The sequence below is a fragment of the Passer domesticus genome, chromosome Z (assembly GCF_036417665.1).
Source record: "Passer domesticus isolate bPasDom1 chromosome Z, bPasDom1.hap1, whole genome shotgun sequence".
Taxonomy (NCBI): domain Eukaryota; kingdom Metazoa; phylum Chordata; class Aves; order Passeriformes; family Passeridae; genus Passer; species Passer domesticus.
In genome coordinates this window covers 49309985-49334066 of record NC_087512.1, presented here as the reverse complement: position 1 = coordinate 49334066, position 24082 = coordinate 49309985, and the positions used below count along the sequence as shown (strand labels likewise).

Genomic DNA, 24082 nt, shown 5'->3' with positions numbered 1-24082 from the left:
TGCAGAGCGGTGTGCTTGTGAAAGCCAGCCTGATAAGTGTTTCAAAGGTTTCTGCAACCAGTCAATAGATTGATCGATCAATCAATATTTTTCAAGGATTACAAAAATAAGAAATTAGAGTACGAAGTCAAAACAATTGCGTTACAACAACCTGCCTATATCCCAATTGAATTCTTGCATTATAATTTTTGAGGAGACAAACCTCTCCCAATCTAGTACAAAAGTCTTTTCTCTATAGGGAAACACTTTACAAGTAATATTACCACATTTAATAATCCGTGGGCTTTTTGCAGGTTCCACTAAACACAGCCTAAAAATATATATAACAGAAAATAGTTGTAAGCTGAGTTATGAAGTTACAAAATGCAGCAACGGCCTGTTGTACCTGTCTGCGTACGTAAACATTTGCTCTCCCATCTGACGGCTCATTCTGCAAATTGCAATAAACAGCTGAATGCTCTCAGTAGCTCCAAGTCCTTCCTCTTACCATCCTGAACGGATGGACAAAATTAGCAATAACCAACATGAACAGCTCTTCACTTCTATTAAAACTTAACTCTTGAAAGATCCGTTTTTATTTTGTGTCTTCCAGGGGAAGCAGACATACCAAACACATGGGAGAACATAATTTTCCACGGTGCTGTTTGGTCTGGAAATTGGCGTGGTCAAGAGCTGCTTTCCTCAGGAACTGGTGGATAATCCCTCTAAGCCTCAAGAGCTGCATAATGAGTAAAGCCTGGACGGACCAACTTGCATTTCACGTGTTAGATGGCAATCCTTAAATACTCTGAGCGGTGTTTAATAAAGCAGTTAGAGGATACTGGAAAAACATCCTCTCCTGACTTGATCTGTGATTTGCAGGTAAGGAAAAATGTCCGTTTTCTAAAGAGAAAAAGAGTGTTTACATTGAGGAATTCCCTAGACCTGCCTGAGAAGGTTGCACTTCAGAGAAGACAAGGAAGCAATCTAGGGATCAAAAGGAAACTTAGTGTAGAGTTGAGAATAAAAACACAGAAACCCATACTGCAAACATTAACCCTTTTGATACACTGAATGGCTACGACTCTGTAACTTTTATTCCAAGTTGTACAAATTTTCATGTATTTTTTTTCACATTTATTTTTAAATAAGGCTGTACAAATAAAGTAGGGAAAAGCACGAAGTACAGTTAATATTGTCCACAGAGTGCTGTTAAATACAGGCAGAATCAAATAGTGTCAAACTATGTCAAGCAATCTCTGAAGTTTGCTAGTAAGTTGCTGACCAAAAGGAATGGTAGGAAAACCAGAACAAATGTAAGAAAGACAAGACTGGCTATCACATCTGGCTATCATCTCTAAATATCCATGCATAAGTGCCTTCTATTATGATAAAAACGTTTGTCCTGTTCAGGTCCGTGAAAGGATTCTCACTGATTGCAGTGGGTTGGAAATTGCATGCTTTGTGAAAAGATGACAGAGAGAACATTAAAGTGATCTGGATATCCTTTGTAATCAGTCTCTGTTTCCTCCAATAAAAATGAGATACATGCTTATAAATCACAATCATTCCTCTGCTCTCTGGAAATCTTATTTTGGTATTTCACACCACTCTTCAGATTGAATTTGCTGTTCTCCTTTCTATTCTTCTAGCAGTCACATGAGTAGGGACAAAAGTGCTGACAGTTCACCGGAAAGAGTCAGAAAGTGCATTCCACTTGTGTGGTTGTTTTGTTTTTATTGCTACATCACATCCATGTGTGACCCTCTCCTTAAGTGAGTGTCACTATAACCATTCATACCTGCCAAATATCACAGTGATTCAGGAAAGGGATTCATTTGTTTCAGAAGTCAGACTCCCAAAGTCAGTGCCCCTCATGAAGCTGTGTTCCCACCAATGGAGACCTCCTCAACAAAGCCTCTTGGGTTTATCCTGGGAGTCAAGAGCAGAAGTGCCAGCTGAGCAGATCTGCAGCTGCCAACATCTCCTGCAGCCCCTCATGCCTCCGAGCTGAGCTGAATTTTCATATATCTATCTATATCTTTATATATCTATGTCATCTATCTATCTATCTATCTATCTATCTATCTATCTATCTATCTATCTATCAATTTCGATATATCTATATTTATATCTATCTATCTATATCTATCTATCTATCTATCTATCTATCTATCTATCTATCTATCTATCTATCTATATCTATATTTATATCTAATCAATATTTATCTGTTTAAAGAAGATGAGTGTACCTTCAGCCTCAGCAGCTCATCTCCTGTACGTGAGACCCCTGCCCTGAACCCCATGTCTGTAGAGGTGTGCATGGGGGTGTGTGTGTGTGTGTGGGAGACCTTTTTCCTTCTGGAGCAGCAAATGAGGCACAACATATTCCACAGGGTAGATTAAATTGAACAAGATGCCCACTTGAAGGCATCCTGAACCGAGGATGAGATCTCCACCAGCTCTACAGGCAGTTTGGACACCCAGCTCCTATGGAGGAACAGGCACATGGAAACTAAAGTACAGCCCAAAATTATTAAATACCAACAATAATACACCTCCTTTTTAGTGGGGGAAATAAGGACCGCAAAGAACATGCAGTCCCACTACAGAAACTTTATGGAGCTGCCTAAGAGTGTTAGAGAGCAATTTTAAGGGGAGATGCCATTTTTTATTTGTCTGTCCAAAAGGACATGTGTGCTCTGCAGGTCTTGGGTGGTATCTGTAGGCTCTTTATGGACATGTTGCATTTAAAGCAGTATTAGATGGCTGTGCTGAGACCACAAGAGTAAATTCTAGATACCTGGTTATCAGAGGCTTGGCAAGCCTTCATGTGCAAATCTTGGGGCTACCCAGAAGAGCAAAGACAAAAACTTAGGCAAAAGTGATTCTTGGTTTAGATGGCTTGAAAGAATGAAATGTGAAGAATGTTAAAGCTTTTTTAGTATTACTTTTCCTAGATGGAAACCATAAAATCAGTGATCTAAAATGCCTCTTCCGATCCATGGCTGCACTATCCTATTACCAAGAGCACAAATATTAGCTGAAAGAATAAGTCATGCTGCACGTGGATAATCAAGAGATTTTAGAATGTGGTCTGAACAATAACAAATCTTTGATATGGAACAGCATTGCTGCTGCTGCCTCAGCAACCCCCATATGAATGAGGAGAATAATTAACTATGCAATGATTAACTATGACTTTTGCTGCCTTTCTAAACAGGATATGATGATACTGGCCACTTGTGTTTACAGTTCTGCAATAGCGTTGCTTAATTGTCATTTTATGATTTCTTACCGAATCTGTTATCCAGCTTTTTTCTACTGGCACATTTTCTCCTTTATAGCCATGGCAATTTCAGAGACTTGGTTTGCTCTCAGCAAATTTGCTGCCAGACTGCAAATCAGACCTATGTTTACTTGCAGTGCTGACCGGATCCTGGGAATACCTCGCCATGGCAGTCTGTGTCATTTACAACACTTCCTGATACTTCAGTGACAAAATCAAGTGATACCGGTTCCATACTGCAAGCTGGAGCAATGTGTTTATCTTTGAAGTCTGTGGGCTGAGACTAAAATAATCAGCATTAATTATTCAGCAACATACAAGAAGTGATGAGTTTTCAATCAGTATAAATCAAATTCCTATAAAATACATTTTAAGTATAACTAAGATGGGCAAGATAAGCTCTTCTTATTGTTATCAAATGCTTCTTTGAATCCTCAAGGGTCAGTGTCTCTTATCTCCATCATTGATGAGATCTTCACGTTAACTGCTGTACAACATCATACAGATAGTTTGTTCAACCCTACTGGCAACAATGTCTGGTGTTTACCACAGATGATGTGTCCCTTTTGTTCTTCTTTGGTGACAATTAAAATTATTGCTTGTAGACTCCTACATCAAACATCAGGGTTGTCAATATTTTAACAGATTAATTTTTCAAAGAACAGCAGTGTTTCTCTTCCTGATTTTACTAAATAAGAAGAGAACATGAGGCTAGCAAAAAATAATTAGATGAGAACTTGTTTATGTAGAGCGTTTATTCAGTTGATACTTCTTACCAAATACATATATACATGATTTTTAGGTAATGGTGTATTTAACCAAGTGATGTAAAGTAACTCCAGATGGATGTACAATAACTCTCAGGTCATAGCTTTAAAATATTTGCTCTCCTCCCTTCCTTTCATCTTTCTGTTCCTGAGAGCTGTCGGTAGTTGTAAATGATAAAGAAGTTCCAAGGTATCCGTTAGTCCAGTGGATTCCTCTATTTAAATGAAAAATCAAAAGTATACCTATGCCTTGTTTCCTATGGGAAAAAAAAATAGAACTCTAGTATTTTAGTCTTGGGCATTATTCAGATTTAATGGAAATATTGCACAGAATGAAATCAAATTTGGATTCGATTTTAAACCAGCCCTGCAACTCTCATCCTTACTAGTTTTAGCAAAGTGTCTTTATAATATGGGTACCTCAGGAAAAAAATTCAAATAAATTTCTATGGAACTGTGCTGCTGTGAAAAAAGTACACTTTCTTAAGTTTACCCTTTCTTCACACAGATGTTACAAACATAGAAAATTACAAACATATATGTGTGTATAAATATATATATGTGTGTGTGTGTGTGTTTGTGTGTATCAGCTGAAGGAGAGAATGCACGGTTCTAAATTTGGAGCACCACCTTTGGAAACACAGATGGTACTTAATGCAGTCTAAAAAATTAAACATCCAGTATTAGCAGTGGGCCAACAAGTTTTGATCTGGTATAATTGCTATCATTTGTAATCAGATTTGCTTCCTGCAGTGGGTTGTGTAGGAATTAGTAAAGCTAAGAAGATCTCTAGAAAGCTGGGAAAGCAGGCCTTAGAAACAGAAAGAGCCAAGACACTTAGAGCTATCTGCAGCTGCAAAGTCTGAAAGTAGCAAATGTTACAATAGTAGAGCAAGTGAGGATATTAAACAAGAGCTTGAGTCTTAGGCTTGGCTAAGATAGACTTTTAGATGGCAGGAAAATATGCTTAGCAAAATAGTAGAAAGTTTTACGCTTACTAATGGAACATTGTGTATTGTTAATAAAAAGAAGACACGCAAGCACTGTGTGAAGCAGGTGTACGTGTACTTTTAGTAATCGGTTAAAACAACTGTCTGTAAGCTTTAGCAACATGCTATTGGCTAAAAAGTTTTTAAGATGCTCTGTAAGAAAGAAATCTTTGGCTGCTGCTGGCTGTACGTGAGCTTTGCCCTCTGCCTATTGTCTCAACCATGTAATGAGGCTGATCCCGCCAATAAGGCTCAAGTCTTGTACCCGAGCAGCCCCGGCCCGTTCATGAAAAGGAAAAACACCGACACAGCTTGAGGCTTAGGAAGGCAAAGAGAGCCTGCAGGGCAGGTGGCTGTGCTGTGACTGCAGGAGCAGGAGGGGTCACCTCGGGGCTCAGGAGGGGCTCCGCTGTCCATCCGCGATGTGCCCGCTCCTCCTGCGTCCTGCGAGTCCTTCCCTGGCAGTGACAGCGGGAGCTGCTCCCTGCCGCCGGCCGGCTCCTCTGCCTGGAGTCCCTCCGAGCTGTGCACTACAAGATCCCTCTTGCCTGGAGCCAAATGCGTGCCTGCGCCTTGGGCTGGCTTTGCCAGCTCTCTTTTTCCAAGCGTGTGACTCCCAGGCTTCTGCCCCAGCCCAGGGATGTTTGTTATTTCCATCCCCAGCTAGTTTGACACGGTGAATCACTGTGGTTTTACCTAAGAGGTGAATTGTAAGAGCCTAAATGAGAGATGCGGGACTCCAGGCGGCTCTTCCAAAACGCAGTTTATCACATGCAAGACGTTAGAGCAGTCCAGGGTCGTGGGCGACAGAGCCTGTGCCTAGAGCTGTCAGCTGCATCTGCAGGCAGGCCTGGAGACCCTTCCTTCAGGTTACAAACGCATTATATACTTTTCTTTGCTGAGCATCTTAATACAGTAGAACCAATCTATACCTTAACTTTTATCTATAGCCTATCATAACTACTACAATTACCATATTCATGTTAGTATTCTCCAATCACTAAATGTGTTTACAGTTTAAGCCAGAAGTTGTTTTTCAGTTTTCTTGCAGTGGAAAATTCCGACACCTTTTTTCTACTTGCAGCATTTGCTGACTTGTTTGCCTGTGCTATCTTTCTGCTTAGTAAAAACATCTTCTTGTTTGAGGTGGGCTTATCCTTTGTTCTAAGTCATAAAAACCCCTTCTAACTAACATATCCTTTGCCTCCTTGGTTATCCAGTAAGACTGGCACAGCAATTCTTTTCTTCTATATCAAAACTTGCTTCCATCTCTATTCCTTCCTCAGCTTCTACATTCAAAAATCTTTCTGCTAAGCATACGTATCTGTGAGACTTTCTTGTCAAATTTTCATCCTTCCCAACATTGAATCAATAAGATTGTGGTGCTTTCTTGTACACAATGTCCTGTTAGGACCAAGAAGAAGCTGCTCCTGCAGTTTGGCTTGTGGCTGTTCCTGCACCATTTGCTCCACACGGCATGACCAAACAAAGTCTATCCTTTGCTTTACTAAGTTTAGGCTACAGCTTCGTGCAAATACATGATAAAAGAGAAGAAATGCCATAAATCCCCTTACATTTTTCCCCTCCCTAGCCAGGGTGCTGCCTGAGGGGGTTCTGGAGATGGACCACAACTCTCAGACAAATACCCTCAGACGGATGTTTCACAGACAAGACAGGTCTCTTACCCCCAGCTGGACACACCTGTGAGGAATTGGGTGCCACGGCCTGTCACACACTCGTCAAAGCTTCAGGATCAGTGAAGAAATAGGGACAAACATTGATGTGGTCGCTCATCACGGAAACGAGAAGTGCCCCAAAGCCAATGTCAGTTGAAAAGGGAAATTCATTACAGACTGCTGCAACTGCACTGCTTAGACAGAGCGACCACTGCCTGATACAAGATGGCTGCAGAATGGCACCACTCTGCTGCCCCTACCTCTAAACAGAGAAATATCCATTTCAGTTCCCACAATCGAGTATGTCACGGGTTACTGAGCGCTGCCTACAGCTCTCTGTGTGTGTATGTCTGTAAAGAACCAAACATGGACTGAATTATCTGCATATCCACAGAGCAGGAGCTCTGCTCCCAGTGGAGTCCCGGAGTTTTCTCAGCAGGCCTTGGCAGCCAGTGCTGAGCCAACGTGTGGCTCTGCTGCCATCCCAAATCTGCGCTTCCCGTGCCCAGCCTGAGTGCAGGTGGGGCATGTGCTGGCCATGGCCGGAGATTTCCATGGCCCAAATCCTGCAGCATTTCCATCTGCTCATGGCTTGGGGTAGCACAAATCACAAAACCCCCATCGCAGCTGACAAATGGCATTTCTTGCAGATTGCCACACTGCTGATGGACAAACACACGATGTAGCTGCTGCTCTCTGTGAAGAGAGCTGCGGCTACAACTCACGTGAATCAATTTCCATTGAAAAACATAATTTATTTCAAATTGCTGCACCCGTGCTGACAATACAGAACTACACAAATCTCCATTTGGATTAAGAACAAGAATTTATTAGATTACTACAACCAGTCTATGTAAAAATATAAAAATACCAACTTCAGTTAACAAAACCTAATTTATTGCCAGCCTCTACAACTCACTAGATACAAAGATCAATTAGGACTTTAACAACCTAATTTATTACATATTACTACAAGTGTACAGCCCATATAGAAATACAAAAATATGCATTCCCTTGTAGGGGTGCATTAGTTTTAAGTTGGTTTATTCCTGTACCCCCCATTCCTGTTTATGGTTTTGCCCGGGCTCTCTCTCTCTCCCTCTCCTTGATTGTCCCGTCAGTTAGAGTTATCTCTCCTAATCCCTCCCTGGCTGCCTGTCTGTTATTCAGTGTCCATACCCTTCCATCCAGAACCTTCTGTCTTGGACACTGAGTGATTGGACCAGAGGTCAGGGTTCAACCCTCAGTTTATTCCCACTGGAGATCCGAGATGTTTGTTACGCGTTATTCCCTCCTCTCAAAAATTTAGATTGGTCATTGTATTCTGTTTATAAGGCCCTGCCGGGCAAGCATTTTGTCCGCGCCCGACGCACTTTCAATAAACCCTCCCGTTTTCCCTGTCGGCGCGGTCCGGTCTTTCTCCTGTGGGTCGCAGCCCAGCTCCTCTTCCAACGGCTCTGGGGGTTCTCGCCCTTCTGAAGGCATTCAGCCTTAAGCACTCTCCCTAGGAAGTCTCCCAGGGGGAGAGTGCCCTTCCCCCCTCAGTGCTGCCGGCGGCGCGGCCGGAGCGTGCCCGGGAGTCAGAGTCTTAGAGGCTAGCTGTCGCCGCTGCATTCCCTCCCCAAGGAACCTTGTACCTAGAACCTTATCGATACAACTGTACAACTATATGACTCCATACATGTTTAAATAGTACTAAACACACACACACAGAAATATTTATATATATAAAAAATATATATTGTTATATATATAAATACCTATATAACAATCTACATATGTAAACAGAAATTAAATATTACATAATATACACTATATATATGAACAGATATATAACAGGAAGAAAAGGGACCCCAGCTGCCCCATCTTCAAAGCCTCTCCTGCGGCCTCTTCCCCCCGGGCAGAGCAGCTCTCCTGCACAGGGACAGCAGATGGGACATCTGGGAAGCAAAGGGAACACTGAGTCAGTATGCGGACGTTTCCCTTGGCAGCAGCTGCACTTCCATCAGGGAAGAGGAAATGTCAGAGCCTCCCCAGGAGGGTCAGAAAGAGAAAGCAGCCGAGCGGGCCGGGCTGTGGTGAGCGCAGCCGCGGCGGGACCGTCCCGCAGCCCCGGCAGCCCGGCAGAGCCGGCACAGCGCCCGGGCCCTGCCGGCACAGCTGCCTTGCCCAAGGACAGCCCCTGTGCCAGCCGGGGCAGCTGCGCTGAGCAGCCCCAGCACGGGCAGGGCCCACGGCCACAGCCCACGCCAGCCTCAGCCCCACCCTGCCTCCCCGGCCCTGGGGCCTCACCCGGGCTCTCTCCAGGCCGGCAGCAGCAGGGCCCCGCTCCCTGCTCCTGCTGCTGGCCCTCGGCTTCTCCCTGCTGGCTCCCGGCAGTCTCCGGCAGTCCTAGTGGTCTTCATTGCAGCTGTGGCAAAAGTGGAGGTTCTGGAATTGGTTCCAAGGCCTGGCAGAGCTGCAGTCCCGGAGCCCTCTGTGCTCCCTGCTGGCCCCTCCATCCCCTCAGCCCCGCCATGCTCTCGCCAAACCCCCAGCCCCCTTCAGCTTCTCCAGCCCCTCACAATCCTCTCACCTCCCTCAGTCCCTTCTGACCCATCCCGTCCCCTTAGACCCGCCACCCCCTCAGCCTGTGCCACTTGCCTGTCACCTCAGTGCCACCATGGCCCTGGGCTGCCCCACAGCCCTCAGCCCCAGCAGCAGCTCAGGGTCACCGTCCCTTCAGCGCCACCGCCCCCTCAGCCCCCTCAGGCCCCTCAGTCTCACCGTCCTTCAGCAGCTCCTCAGGGGACAGTGCCTGGGGCCACCGGCAGCTCCCAGCGCTCCAGGGACATCCGGGGCTGGAACTGCTGCTGCGCCCGGCCCGGCCGCCAGCTCGGACCCAGCCCAGGGAGAGGGGACACAGGGGGCACAGGGGGAAAAGCCAGAGGTGAAAAAGGCAGCCGAGGGGGAAAGAGGTAAAAATACTGCCTAGACCTACACTAACATCAATCTATCCATCTAAAAATCCATATAACTCTAACTACATATCGATGCAGATTTATAAATATAAAAATATTAAAAATATATTATTACTCTCTATGTATATAAATGTAAATTTTAAAATCTATAAATGTAACTACATGCACATAAATATAATTCTATCACATCAAAAACTATATATAGATTTAACTGTATAGACGTATATATATATATATATATGTTCTCTATAAACCTACAAATATAACTATGTGGATATATAAATAGGATTGTATAAATCAATAAATGTAACTACAAGGATATATAAATAGAACTATGGAAATCTATAAATCTATGTATAAATGGAGGGATTCCACCTGCCCGATGGTCACAGGCTCTCCCTCCGATCCTTTTTCTCACGCAGGGCAGCCCTCCTGGGTGGAAATCTGAGAAGCAAAGGGAACACTGGGTCAATATTGGCCTCTGTGCATCTTTCCTCTTGGAAGTCACTGTCCTTGTGTCAAAGACTGTAAAAGATGGCCTGAAAGGCAGAGTCTCACTTGGCAATTTGAAGCCTGCTCTTTAAAGAGTCAGAATCCATCCAAGCATTGAAAATTTCTGAAGTTTTGAAGAATCCCAATTAAGTCAAAACCCTTGCAGTGCAAAGGGCACCCATGAGAGCTGGAAACACAGGCAGCCCCAGCTGCCACAAAGAAGCCCAGCCTTGTTCTTTCTCTGTGCTGACAGAGAGACCTCAGTCCCCACTGAAATGGCTGAAGCTCAGGGCTGCTGGAAGCTGAGCTATGAATCAGCACCGTTCCCTGCCGTCTGCAACCTGCCCTCTGCAGTGAGCAACAGCTCCTCCAAAACAACCACCAGCTCTGGGATGAACAGCTGGGAGGGAAAGAACTTCCTAGCAGGCCTGCAGGCTGCACCAGCTTTGCTCAAGCATGCAGATCCAAAGTGCTCTATCTCTCCTTTAGTTCTCACTAATTTGGGGTAATTTCAGGTTTTCCTTGAGCTACTGGATTTGTGACTGATGATTTGCTTGGCCTCAGAGCTTCTGCTGCTTGTATTTTTAATGTATCTCACTACACCTACCAGCAGACTGGTACAACATTGATTTAATGCTTGGAGACAAACAGCTCAGACTTCTACACTGACCTTTTCTTGTGGTTTTTTTCTCTCACTTCAAGAGTCACTCAGTGTTGCCTCCAGAGCACTGACACCCTACAGCAAATTTATCCACGGACATCAGCACAAAACTGGGACACCCGAGTTGGTGACACAACTCCACAAGGTCAGCTTTATTCCCTCCTCCCTTGCCACAGCAGAGGACTCAGTGTCAGAGCCTCTGGAGAAGCGTGGAGGGCAGGGCTCGGGGAGATTGTGCCAGTGCAGGATTTGAACTAAAGGCACCAGGAAGCACCAGCCCTGCAGACAGGAGCTCAACTCTGCTCATCTCCCTTGCTGCCAGAGGCAGGCTCGCAGCAGCCATCTCACACCTCTCTAAACCAAGGGGGACTCTGTCCTTACCAAGCTCTTCGGGCTCCTGGGAATTGTTCCCGCACCTCCTGGTGCCAGGCAAAGCTCCTTCTGCTTCAGCTCTGTCCACAGGCTGCCCTCCTGAAGACTCTGGGGCAACATTAATATTCCCCTTGAAAGAGAAACAGAAAGGAAGAAACCCTTCTCACCAGTTACACCAAACACCTGGTCCAACAACTCCATGCCTCACACTCTTAATCCCTTGTTCCTAACAAGAACTCTGGGCCCCAAAGCCCTTCAAGAGTCAAAACAATTTCACTTCTCAAACACAGTCCAAGAGCTGTCAAAGCTGACAGTGTTGAACGTGGGGGTGACACTGAACACATGGAATGGCTGCTAAGGAAGGAGTCCTGGCACAGAGATTTGCTCCTCCTCCACAACCCTGAGCAAAGCAGTCTCATACAGGCTGCAGCTTGGCAGGGACTGCGTGGGAACACACATCTCTTCCCACAGAGCTGCCCAAGAGCAAGGTGACTGAGCTCTGCAACATGGACAGCAAGACTGGCCAGTTTGCCCAGCTGAGGATTTCCCAGATGGAGACTGGGCTGCAGGCACCAGGTTACCCAGAGGACAAGAAAGCTGCAGCTCCAGCCCAGCCCCACACACGGCTCTGGGAGCGCCCACACGCCCGGCAGGGCTCACACAGCAGCAGCAGCTGCAGCCCAGCCCTGCTTTGCCTTGGCCTTCCCACCCAAAAGAGGCACAGCCCACATCTGCTGCTGGAACAGGCACCTCTGGCATGTCCCTCCCTGCACGGGACACTTGGCAATTCTCCAATCACTCTTCTCTTCTTTCCCACCAAACAAAGCCTCTTAGAACCTACAAAGCTTCCACTTCCTCACCACAAACACCCCTGCACGAGGGATTCTTCCCAGGAAAACAGGCACCCAAACCTGGCCAACACAGGCTCACACCTCTTCATCCTTATTCAGGGGGAGACTTTTTCATTCCCTCTTCTTTAGGAAGTCTTGTTTCACCAAGCAAATCTTTTCCTGTCCATTCACTGAGCTGAACTCAAGAAGCCTTTGCTTCTCAGCCATGCAACAACATTCACAAGCTCTCAGCTCCCAGCCCTTTTCTTCCCTGTCCAATGCAGTTACCTGAGCAGAGGGAGAAAACATCTCCTCCAGCGTCTCAAGCACCATGTCCAGATCTGGTGGTGGCAATTCCTCTTCCCCAGGAGTATTCCACAGCCAGCTGGGGGCTGTCCATGGTGCAAAACCAGCACTGCCAGCTGGAGCGCTGGGGCCTGAAGTGCCTGGGGTGGCTGCAAGAATCCAAACACATTGGTCAGGCTCCACAATGTGGCTTTGGGACACAGAGCTCTAGTGCTGCCTTGGATCAAACATCACAGGAAGCACAGAGCAACCTCAGTTCCAGAAATGTATTCAGACTTGCCAGGGGAGTGGGGGAGTGAGTTCTCCTCTTAAAAAATATTTATCCTAATTCACATGTACACAGATTAAAGCATGGATTGTAAAAGGGATATAGACACACACACATTTTATAATCACAGCCTTTTGCATCTTCCCAGCAGCTTTGGGATTTGGCTACATTTGGTTTCTCATCACAAAAGACCACAGAAAGTGGATTCACCCAGGAAGGGCCCAGATCTTCAGACACACATGCTGAAATTAAACTGTGAGTTTTTTCTAAAACCAGCCTTGTGGGTGAGGCTGTATTCTGCAGCTCCAACTCTTCTAGGGCAGGCAGAGCTCATTTCAGTGGTTTGGCTTGATTTTCAGGGCAGACAGTCTTAAACCTCTGCAATATCCTCTCACCATCCTAGTCTGGCTTCATTCAAAGAAAGAGGGGAGTGCACCTAACACTGATGACTTGTTAGGCAATATCTTTTGCCTTGCCCTTGTACCCCTACAGAAGGGCTGTCTGGAAAATGCCCAGAACACCCTCCAAATCTGCACCAAGGACAGGAAAAGCTGGCAGAAAATCCTTCTGTTTTCAAGATCCCTCTTCCTAGGCGACTTGACACTTTCTACCCGATTCTCGCTTGAGATCTACCCATGATAGAGCACTGCAGGAAAACTCTTTAAAGGGTCACTAACCAGGACCTGCTTGGAAAGCAAGGGTAGAAACTCTTTCCCTACCTGATGAACTGCAGGCTGGCAAATACTGCTCTGAAGATGTGCAGCTGCTTCCCTCTGGAGAGGCCATGGAAGGGCTGTGATGGTCTATGGGACGCAGAGAAACCGTGAGCTCAGGGCGGCATCTGCAGTCTATGGGAACCAGCGGAATGATGAGCTCACGCTTGAGATGAAATTTGCTGGTGCCTGGTTCCTCTGATGAAACCCCAAGAAATCCAGATGAGGCAAAGACTTTCTTGGGAGATGTCAGGAAAAGGTCAGACTCCTGAGCACCTGCGCTTAGCCTGGAAGGGCCTGGAGGCAGCTGTAAACCCTCAGGTGAGGCAGCAGTGAGGTCCTGGTATGAGAGCACTGTGTAGCAGTGAGGGAAGAAGAAAGGAAGCAAAGAGAAGGCCGCGTCACTATTGGTCTTTGGGTGTGTTTCCTTTGGCAGCAACTGTACTTCTATCAGGAAAGACAAAAGCTCCCATCCTCCCAAACAGGGTGAGAAAGAAAAAAATCCCCACATGTTCTGGGGCTATTCAACTAACAATTCCTTGTCTAATTAGCTCTGCCCTATTCGTTCAACTGTCTGGGAAAACTGTCCCACTGCTGCTCCTTGGCAGAAGGCAACTGCCAGAAACCCAACTGCCCGGTGCTTTCTCCTCTGCTCTACAGGGACAGGAGGCTCCCTCCAGCTGCGCTTGACCGGGACAGGGCTCTGGGCCAGGCAAGGAGCAGCGCCAGCCACGGCGCACGGCTGGGCCAGCTGCAGCCGAGCGGGCCGGGCTGTGGTGAGCGCAGCCGCGGCGGGACCGTCCCGCAGCCCCGGCAGCCCGGCAGAGCCGGCACAGCGCCCGGGCCCTGCCGGCACAGCTGCCTTGCCCAAGGACAGCCCCTGTGCCAGCCGGGGCAGCTGCGCTGAGCAGCCCCAGCACGGGCAGGGCCCACGGCCACAGCCCACGCCAGCCTCCGCGCCCACAGCTCCCACTCTTTCTCACCGGCTCTGGGCGGCTGCCCGGCAGGGAAGGACGCCAGCGGCCGCTCCGTGCGGAGCTGCTGGAAGCGGCTGGGCTGGCGGCTGCGCACCTCCAGCCCCGCTGCCAGCCGCTGCCTGTTGGCCCTGGTCAGGCGCTTGATATGGAGCAGGAGGTCGGGGCGGTCGCGGCGAAAGTTGGGGTTCCTGAAGTGGAGCCAGCCCCCGGCATCGCCGGGCTCAGATGAGCCAACCCGGCTCGGCACCTTGTGGAAGCCGTAGAGGTTGAGCTGCCGCACGAAACTACCGAAGTGCGTGGCTTGGAAGGAGTCCGGCGTCGGCCCCACCCCCTGGCCGCCCCCGTGGGCGTCGCCCGGGCTGAGCAGCTCCCGCTCGAAGAGGGAGCGGTCGACGAGCAGCCCCTGGGCGCGGCTGTCCCAGCGCACGGAGCGGACGCGGGGGCTGGTCACCAGGCGCCACAGCTTGGCGGGGAAGGCGCTGGCGCTGAGCCCGGCGGGCAGCGGCAGCTCCGCCATGGCTCCGATCGCCGCCTGTGGCCGCAACGCCCGCGGCGCAACGGCCGCGGCTGCGCCGGCGGCGCGCGGCCGGAGGGGGGCGCTGCGCTCGCGCCCAGCGCGGCCCCGGCGCGGGCCGGACTTGGCGGGGACGAGCGCGGCAGAGCCGGGGCCGCGGGCACAGCGCGGGCGGGGCGGCTCCCGGCGCTGGCCGGGCTCCGCACGGCACGGCACGGCACGGAAGGGCAGCGCCCGGCACGGCATTTCAGGGCAATGGAAGCCCGTGGCGAAGGCACTGGGAGCAGTTGCGGGCTCTGTCCCCACTGTGCATCCCGTGCCTGGGTCACCATCGGTGACAGAGAGGAAGGACATTGCTCTGGCTTGGCTGGGGAAAGGATGAGAAGGGGGCATTAGAAAACATTCATTTGGTCTCCTTTTCAGCAGACTGGCTCTTTTTATCTCACCATGTCTGCCTGTCTTTGGCAGAGTTGGCACATTTCTCGTGCTTTAGAGTCAGCTACAGCAGCAGGAAGGGGCAGCAGGTTTGTCAGATTGATTTCAAAGCTAAAGTGCTGCCCCATGGATGGATGCTGCTTTATTCAAGGGATTTCTGGCCTGGAGTTGTAGTGAACTCATGCTGGTGTTTTCCCAAACAGTGTTGCCTTTTTCTTTCCTCAGGAATCCCCTCTTCTTCCCCCCATCTGGGGAGAGTTCCAATGCAAATGCCTCCTGCAGCCAGCTCTTGTCACTGTAGACTGACAAAGGAGATTTCACAATGGAGAGAGACTCCCTAGAGCTGCTGTGGAGAGCTGAAGGGGGAAGCTTTGTCCCTCAGCCTTGAAGTCTTGTTGGAGAACTGCTTGTGCTCTGGGGGACGCACAGCTTTTCCAAGCCCTGCAGGTTCATTCCTGAGCTTCCTGACACGCCACAGACTTTGGGGCTGTCATGTTGGAGCACAAATTTCAGTCTGGGAACTTCTGTGACACAGGGAACAGGATTAGCCCTGCAAGGCCAGGCTAGGGCCAAGAGCAGAAGGCCAGCAGCCTGCATTTGCCCCCAGGGAGCCCTCCAGAGCAAGAAGCCACTCCTGGCCAGGGGCTGAGGTGCCCGAAGCTGCCTCCCCGCTGTGCAGCTCTGCAGAGCTCACTCAGCGCCGGGTCCTGGGCAGCTGGGACAGCCCGGCTGCCCTGGAGCACAAGGAGTGTCCCAGAGAGAAGCTGCTGCCCTTTGCTTTGCAACTGTTTCACAGAGTCCTGTCATGAATCCACAGAGTCTGACATGTTTTTCTTTCTTCTCAAAAATGTTACCCAGCTTTTTGAGAAAATTGAGTGATGTAGCTTCTGCTGGTGGTGGTGCTTTTGTCTGCAGGTGAGGGCAGGTGATTTGAACCAAGGACGGAGTCCACTGTTGACATCCTAGCTTTGCCAAGTCAAGAAAATCATTCACAATTGAGCTACTGGTGCTGAGCAGTAGGATTTTTTCCTAGTTTTTGGAAAACTACAACCTTAAGAAACCCAACAGATTTTCCTCCATGAGGATACCAGCAGTAGCATGATACCAGTTTTTTCACCTCTTCTCTGTGTCTTTGGTGCTTTTGAGAGTTCCTCAGTGCCCAGCAGGAATGAAAGGACATGTGATAATGTGATTTAAGAGCTCTGTGTTGTTCCTTGCCACATGAGTGTTCATGACAAGCTGGACAGCCCACTTGTGGCTCTGTCGAGTTAAATTCATCCCAGTTCTGTGCAAACAGCAGCCCTGAAGTGCTGAGGAGAGCAAGGACAGTGGGTGGGTGTGCATGCACACAGCCGGGGCTGACTGCTGTGTGGGCAGAAGGTTTTGGACTGCTGTACATCTTCACTCTCCAGGCTGGAGGAATATATCAAAACTATATGAAATAAAAATATTTATCAAAACATATCAAAATGTATCACACAACACATATGAATTTATGATAAATGTAATTCATCATCTATATACTACATATTATATATTTTAATATAGATACTATAATAAACAGAAGATATAAAATATAGACTTGGTCTTTTTCTAAGCCATTGCCTGTGGGTCATACAGACCATCTCCTGGTGTTACTGCATTTGTGTCTTCTGGTACTACTTATTATAGCATCCGTGTCCTTGGGAGTTCCTTCAGGGAACTTCACACAAGGGGTTTCCATCGTTTCAGTGCCTTCAGAACTTGTTCCTTCCCAGTTCTCCAGCCTCCTTCTGGATTTTGGAGCATCTCAGCACTTGTGTCCATGGCCCTTCCCTCATCCCCAGCCTGCAGCAGTCACAGTCACTGCTGCCTCCCCCTTGCTGCAGCTCATTTGCCCAAGTGCTGCCAAAGGCAGCGGAGCTGGCTCAGGATCCCTGTTGGCTTCTGGGCTCTGGGATGAGCTTCAGGGGGACACTTGGAGCTCTTCCTAAAGAGCTGCCCGTGGGATGGGGGCTGGATTTGTCCTCTCCAGGTGGCTCCTGCTTGGAGTTCTTCTCTCAGTGGAGTCCCGGAGTTTTCTCAGCAGGCCTTGGCAGCCAGTGCTGAGCCAACGTGTGGCTCTGCTGCCATCCCAAACCTGCGCTGCCCGTGCCCAGCCTGAGTGCAGGTGGGGCATGTGCTGGCCATGGCCCAATCCTGCAGCATTTCCATCTGCTCATGGCTTTGGGCAGCACAAATCTACACTTCTTTCAATAGAAACACTGCATTTCTTGCAAATAGTTACACCTGCAGTAGTAATGCACAAATATGCAAAAAACCTTAAGTTTAAAAATGAAATTTGTTTTAAATTGCTACACTTGTGCTGCCAATGTATAAACATGCAAATATCAATTTAAGTTTAAAATGTAATTTTTTGCGAGAATTGTGCTTTGTAAATATATACAAATACCAACTTCAGTTAAAAAAAAATATTTTATTGCAACTCTGTACAACTCACTGTACACAAATATGAATTGAAGTATAACAATTAAATTTTTTACCTATTACTACAATTGTACAACCCATATACAAATACAGAAACATCAATATCCCTCTCTAAAGAATTTCAGATCCAGAACTAAATAAATACAATTTTAGAACTATGCAACTCCATATATATTTAAGTAGAAGTAAATACATATATATCCATAAGAATATATAGATGCAGATATGTATTACATATTTCATTACATATATGACATATATAATATACACATATCAAACCTATCTATAAATATACAAATATCAGTGGACCAATAAAAAAATCCATACAACCCCAGCAATAAAACTACACAGCTACACAACTGTACAAGTATGTAAATATAACTACAGATGTAAACAGATCAACTTACATGCATCAATATAACAATATACATAGACAGATGTCTATACAAATATCAGTCAATGTATGTAAATATCCCTACACTTGTAACTATCCAAGTCTAATTGTACCCATCCACAAACAGAACTAGATCGGGAGGGATTGCAGCCCCCCATGTTCCCAGGCTCTCCCTCGGTCTCTTCCTCCCGTGCAGAGCAGCTCTCCTGGACAGGGACAGCAGATGGGACATTGGGAAGCAAAGGGAACACTGAGTCAGTATGGGGACGTTTCCCTTGGCAGCAGCTGCACTTCCATCAGGGAAGAAGAAATGTCAGAGCCTCCCCAGGAGGGTCAGAAGGAAAAGCAGCCGAGGGGCCGGGCTGTGGTGAGCTGTTCACTTCTTTCAGGCATCCCAGTTGCTCTGGGGGAACTCCCTCATGTCACGTTATTGAACCACCTCTGCACTTCCCAAGACTGTGGCCCCCAAATCAAGCAGTATTTCTGTCTCCAGCTGCTTGCACCAATGACAGGGAACGTCCTCTGACAGAGCTGGGGCACAAAGTTACCTTCCACAGCTCATCTGACAGGGCCTTGTTCTTCCTGTGCTTCCTGTCTTTCTCCTTATCTTCCACTTGGAAATTTTACAGCATTTCTTTTTCTTTCCCTTTGATCAGTGCTAAAATGCATGTTTCTCTTCCGAGTTTCAGTTTGTTCAGTGATCCTGTCAAGCGTTTTCTCAGAAGCTTTTATCATGGAATTGAGTGTTAATTTCAAAAGTTTTGGTGATTTTCTGTGTGATTTACACAAATCTCCTGCTAGTTAAGACACCACTTGGGAAGGTACAAAGAGGAAAAAGGATGTTTCTGTGTGTCAGTTCAGCAGTGGAACATTCATGGATAGATGGAGTGATTAGCTGCATTTTACATGTACTCCTAACCTGAAAGTGCAACAGGTAACTTGGGGAGAAATTAAAGTCAGATCTCTTCTCCTACCAGCCTGTATTCAAATGCAAAGTAAATAGAGCAGAGTGAAAATGTTAGTGCTCAGTTCCTGAAGTGCCTCATTAAGGTGTTCTTAGAGTAATGGAGATAAAATCTGGGTTGGCATTCCTAATTCCCAGACATTCATTGTCAGTTTCATTGACTCTGAAAACAGCAGAGGTGTGCCCACCATACCTTATCAATCCATTTGGGGATGGTGTAGGTTCAGGTTTTCTGAGGCTTTAGCTTTATAGATCTCTAGACAAGGCTTCCAGGACTCTAAATGGCTTTCAGAAATTAAACTTTTCTCCTTTTTTCCTCAATCTTTGCACCAGAAACCTTCAGTGAATGGATTCCACTCTAATACAACTCGAAGCTGAATCTCTCAGCTGCCCCGGCGCGGGCCGGACTTGGCGGGGACGAGCGCGGCAGAGCCGGGGCCGCGGGCACAGCGCGGGCGGGGCGGCTCCCGGCGCTGGCCGGGCTCCGCACGGCACGGCCAGCTGCAAACCCCCTCTGCCTCTGGCTGCCATCGTCCTCCTGCCTTTGCTTTGCAGCACGCCCCCAACCAGCAAGGCAAGGAAGATAAGGAAGCTGCTTCCCAGGCAGTCAGCCTCCTGCAGCTCTTGATGCCTGCGGTTATCCCTGCTCAGCTCCAAGACTTCTCGTTTCTCTTCCATGAACTCCATCAGATTCCCCTCAGGCCAATTCTTCAGCCTGCCGAGGTCCCTCTGAATGTCACAAGCATTTGGGCTATCCTCTGCTCCTGCCGGCTCTGTTTTGTTTGCAGGCTTGCTGAGGGTAAACTGCTCCTCCAGGCCGGCCGTGAATGAAGACATCAAAGAGTATCTGCCCCAGGAGCAGCCCCTGGGCGTCAGAGCACATGCGACTTGCCTCCAGCTCTGCTTTGTGCCACTGATGACAGTCCTCATCCGTTTTTCAGCCTTCCTGTCTGGGCATTTTGGCAGTTTGTGTTTAAGGATGCTGTAGGCTTTGAGTGTCTCAAAGGCTTGGGTAAAGCTGCGGTGGGCATCATCCATTGCTCCACCCATTTCCATCAATCTGCCTGTCCTAGCATGGGCATCAGGTAGGTTAACCATTACTCCCAATCAACTTCTCCATTTGTATGGAACAGTTTCCAGGATTAGTTACTCCTTCACCTTTCCAGGGGATGGAGGCAAGGCTGACTGACCTGTACTTTCCTGTCCTTCTTACTCTCTTTGAGGACATTCAGTGTATTAGAGCAATTCTGGCTGTTTCGAGTTAGGCAATTCCAGCAAAAAGTAAGAAAAATGAAGCTCTTAATACAGTCTTAATACCCTAAATTCCTCTTTCTGCTACCATTCTATGCCACAAGAAAGAGCTTGCTTTCTTTCCAGTGTTAGGCAAAAAAAAAAAAAAAAGTCTCATTTTCTTTCAGGATTAGACTGAGATGAAAGGATCTGAGAGCTTCCAGAATTTTTGGATATTTTGATGTTTTTGTTGTCTCCAACTGTTTGGAAAACTGTTAGCACACGGTGAAGGTGTAGTGTTTTTGAAAATGCCATTCTGACGTTTTTCATGCTTGCATTGCATACTCATGCACCTACAGGAACTTTAGCAAACTTGTAGCACAGATTCATTACTTTCAACATGAGGAAATGCCAGAATTTGTTTGATCTTTTGCTTTTTTATGTGGTGTTTCTGATTCCCACATTTTTATATGCATATGTATCTTTTTTTAGGATCATGGTCACAGACTCCGTTTTCCTTCAGATCCCAACATGGTCAGTGCCCAGAACAGCCAATGAACAACTAATCAATATTCTTTTTCATCTCTTTTGTTTAATAATAAACTCAGACACCATTGATCTTTTGGGAATCCAGGACAATACTTGTGTGCAAAGTTTGCAGGGTAGATTTAAGTATCAAGCCCTGTGAATTTTGTCTTCTCTCTTTTCCATTCCCTTTTTCCTTCATCTCTTGCCTGACCTCAGGGCCCCTTCCCTCCTGTCAGGCCCTCTGTTTGTTGCACTCCAGTGAAGCTCTCAGCTGTGGGTTCCCCAGCGTGGCAGCTCCAGTCTTCAAGCAGCAGAACCCAGCTGAGGCTGGCAGCTCAGGCACCCCCTCGGCCAGCTGGGCTTTCAGCTGCCAGGGCAGCACGGAGGGAAAGGGGCCGAGAGAGAGCTGAGGACGCTGCCAGAGCAGCCCTTGGGCAGTGCAGGGGGAGGGTGGCTTGAGCTGCTGCTGAGCCCACTGCAGGTGCACAGGAGGCTGCTCCGCACGGCCGGGGTGTGCCGTCCATCCACACAGAAAGGCAGGGCCAGCAGGCTCTCATGGGGGGACAGTAGGCTCCATCCATACCAAAACTTCGTCAGGCCTGCTAAAACCTCCCTTTGTCCTTCTGTCTGAACGTTGGCAGTGGTTTAGCTTACAGAACGGAGGTTTCACGAGACAATTGATTATAACTTGTAAACACATTTCCATGGGTTCTTGTTTTGCGTGGGGCTTTTTGGTTTGTTGTGGTGTTTTACTTTAGTTTGGGGGTTTTGCAAGTGTGTGAGGCTGAACTGTGTCCCAAAGTTCTTGTGCATTCATGAAGCTGTAGAGTGCCCTCCATGGGAATCTCCTCGGCTACGTACAAGCCCAGAGACCAGCACGTGGCACCTCAGGCCGAGCACAAAGGAGCACAGGACGATCTACAGAGTGCTCTGTAACAATAGGCGCTTTGAGCTGCTGTCCAGTGTGCAAGAACTACATCCCCTCTTCTCCAGATTCTCCTAAAAATGCACACTGTTCTTGTTTTGTGTGATGCAGCTCTCTTAAACCCCTACTACAGGGTATCTGCACCAGCATTCACACTGATGTTTGCTAAGACAATTCTGTTGCAGCTGAAAAGATCCAGGTACGCTGCGCCCTGAGCAATAGCAGTAGATAAATGGACATAGAGAGACTTGAGGAGCAGAAGCAGCATTAAATCCATGACAATATGTAGGTGTGGAAATAGAGAAATCCACCCATGGTTGCGCAGCCCACGCATCTCCACTGGGTTCTGTAGAATGGCAGCAAATAATGCACAGGTATCGAGACCATGACTGACCCAAGAAGAGCAGGGAACAAGTTGGAAATGAGTAGGGGAAAAGAGTTGTGTAGAAGGAAATCATGCTGTATAGGCATTTGTGTTCTTTCCACAGCATGTAGAACTTAGAGCATGAATATACATCAGATTTAAATATTCCTGTAAAGCCTTAGAAACATTCCTTTACATGTGGTTATTTACACAAACATACCTGTGAACAAATAAAAAAAATCCACAACTACATGTATCATTAAGCTGGATCCTCTGTAGATTCTCACATTAATGCTTGCAAAATTACATGATACTTCCAAACATCTAAAGACTTTTGTCCTCCGTTTGCTTCTTTAAAGCTCACAAAATGTAATGAAATTCTCTTTAAAACTGCAGAGAATGCTGCATGGCTAAGCAAGCCATTATTTGCTTGCTCACAACCATCTCTTCCTTGTCTGTCAGAGTCACTGACACATTAATTGCTTATCCAAACTCCAAACAGTTAATGAGTCACTCTGAAGATGAAATAAATATTAATGAGCCAATTTGAATGGAATTCATGTTCTCTGCCTCTTCAAGCTGAAGGTCTGTATTTATTCCATGTCAGAATTAAGTCTTGATACCTAATAAATGGGAAAACATGAAATATGCCGACTAGGGCACCATGTTTCAAAGGATGATTGCATTTTAGTCTTGTTGGACCAAATCGGTGATCAAAGAGAGAAAGGACCGGTCAATTAGAACCGAGAAAGCAGGTGAAAGAGCTGTCTAGGTCTGGTGCAGCTGGAGTTAAAAATGGAGTGTGTGGTTTTTGAAGTTGGGCAGGGATTCCAGAGCAGATGATTTTAACATAACATTACTAAATGCATGATCTTCAAACAAACACCTTGGCAGCAAAATCATGACATAAGAAATGTGATATTCCTTGCATTGAGCAAAGGAAGGGGAGAAGGAAGGCATGGAGTTTTCAGGGGTATCCAAATAAATCCACTTTATTCTGGATCAATATGGAATTTTCATGAAGCCAAACCATGAAGTGGAGGGTTCTTCGGCCATTCAATTTTTTATTAAAATTCAGTGAAAGATACTATTTTGGAGTGTAAAAACTTTCATGTTGAAAACAGGAGTGTGCTGAGAGATCCTGAAGCCTGGGCCAATGGCAATTCACTGTTGAAAATCCAAGTCGAAAACTTTTCAAATGAAATGACCCAGGACGAAGTAGAAAACAGAAGTCCTTACCTTGAATCTTTTATGTGCCTCTTCTAAGTCATTCCTGAAAGTGGTAGGCAAAGAGGATCCCACAGAAATCAAAGGAGCATCAGGGTATATCCCCGAAAGGCAACTGTAGGTGTGAAACGACTTGGGAGTTAGAGAGACATCAGTGAGCCACTTGTGAGTCAAACTGTTAGTGAAGAGCCCTTCTCCAAAGAAATGAGAGCTTCTCTCTGTAGCCATGATATTTTATGAAAAACCCTTTGCTAGGATTTTTCTCCTATTCTAGCTGAGAAGCCTCAGAAAAGAAATGTAAACAATTAACTATCTGATGTCTGTGGAATGTGGTCTGGACATTGTTTACCAACAGGTGCATCTGTGATTGGTGCATGTTGGTTGTTTCTAATTAATGGCCAGTCACAGGTGCAGCTGGCTCGTACTCTCTGAGAGTCGTGAGCTTTTGTTATTCATTCCATTGCTGTCCGTTCTAGCCTTCTGATGAATCCTTTTCTCTCTATTCTTTTCGTATAGTTTTAGTATATCATTTTAATGTAATATGTATCATAACATAGTAAATCAACCTTCTGAAACATGGAGTCAAGATTCGCAGCTCCTCACACAAAGCAGCAACCATGTCTCTGGAGGAAGCTGAGCAGCAGGATATTACGGCTCATGTAGCTGGCAGGTATAACGCAGATAAAGCAGGGAATTTGTGGAAATGAACCCTGGTATTCACTGGTCTCAGAAGGATGAAGAACCCATTTTATCAGA

At 47.0% G+C, this 24082-nt stretch overlaps 1 protein-coding gene and 1 long non-coding RNA gene across 2 annotated transcripts; both read right to left on the bottom strand.

The window, feature by feature from the left end:
- Positions 1-7507: 7507 nt before the first annotated feature.
- On the bottom strand, positions 7508-9188 carry LOC135290702 (uncharacterized). The gene is made up of 2 exons (XR_010353486.1): positions 8993-9188; positions 7508-8640 (listed from the first exon to the last, which is right to left on the bottom strand). It is a non-coding gene; the product is annotated as an uncharacterized LOC135290702 (long non-coding RNA).
- A 267-nt stretch (positions 9189-9455) lies between these two features.
- Positions 9456-15039, bottom strand: LOC135291223 (uncharacterized). The gene is made up of 4 exons (XM_064405253.1): positions 14286-15039; positions 13309-13656; positions 12304-12470; positions 9456-11315 (listed from the first exon to the last, which is right to left on the bottom strand). Exons 1-4 carry the CDS (start codon positions 15037-15039, stop codon positions 11004-11006), a joined length of 1581 nt encoding a protein of 526 aa, XP_064261323.1. The 3' UTR covers positions 9456-11003.
- Positions 15040-24082: the final 9043 nt, after the last annotated feature.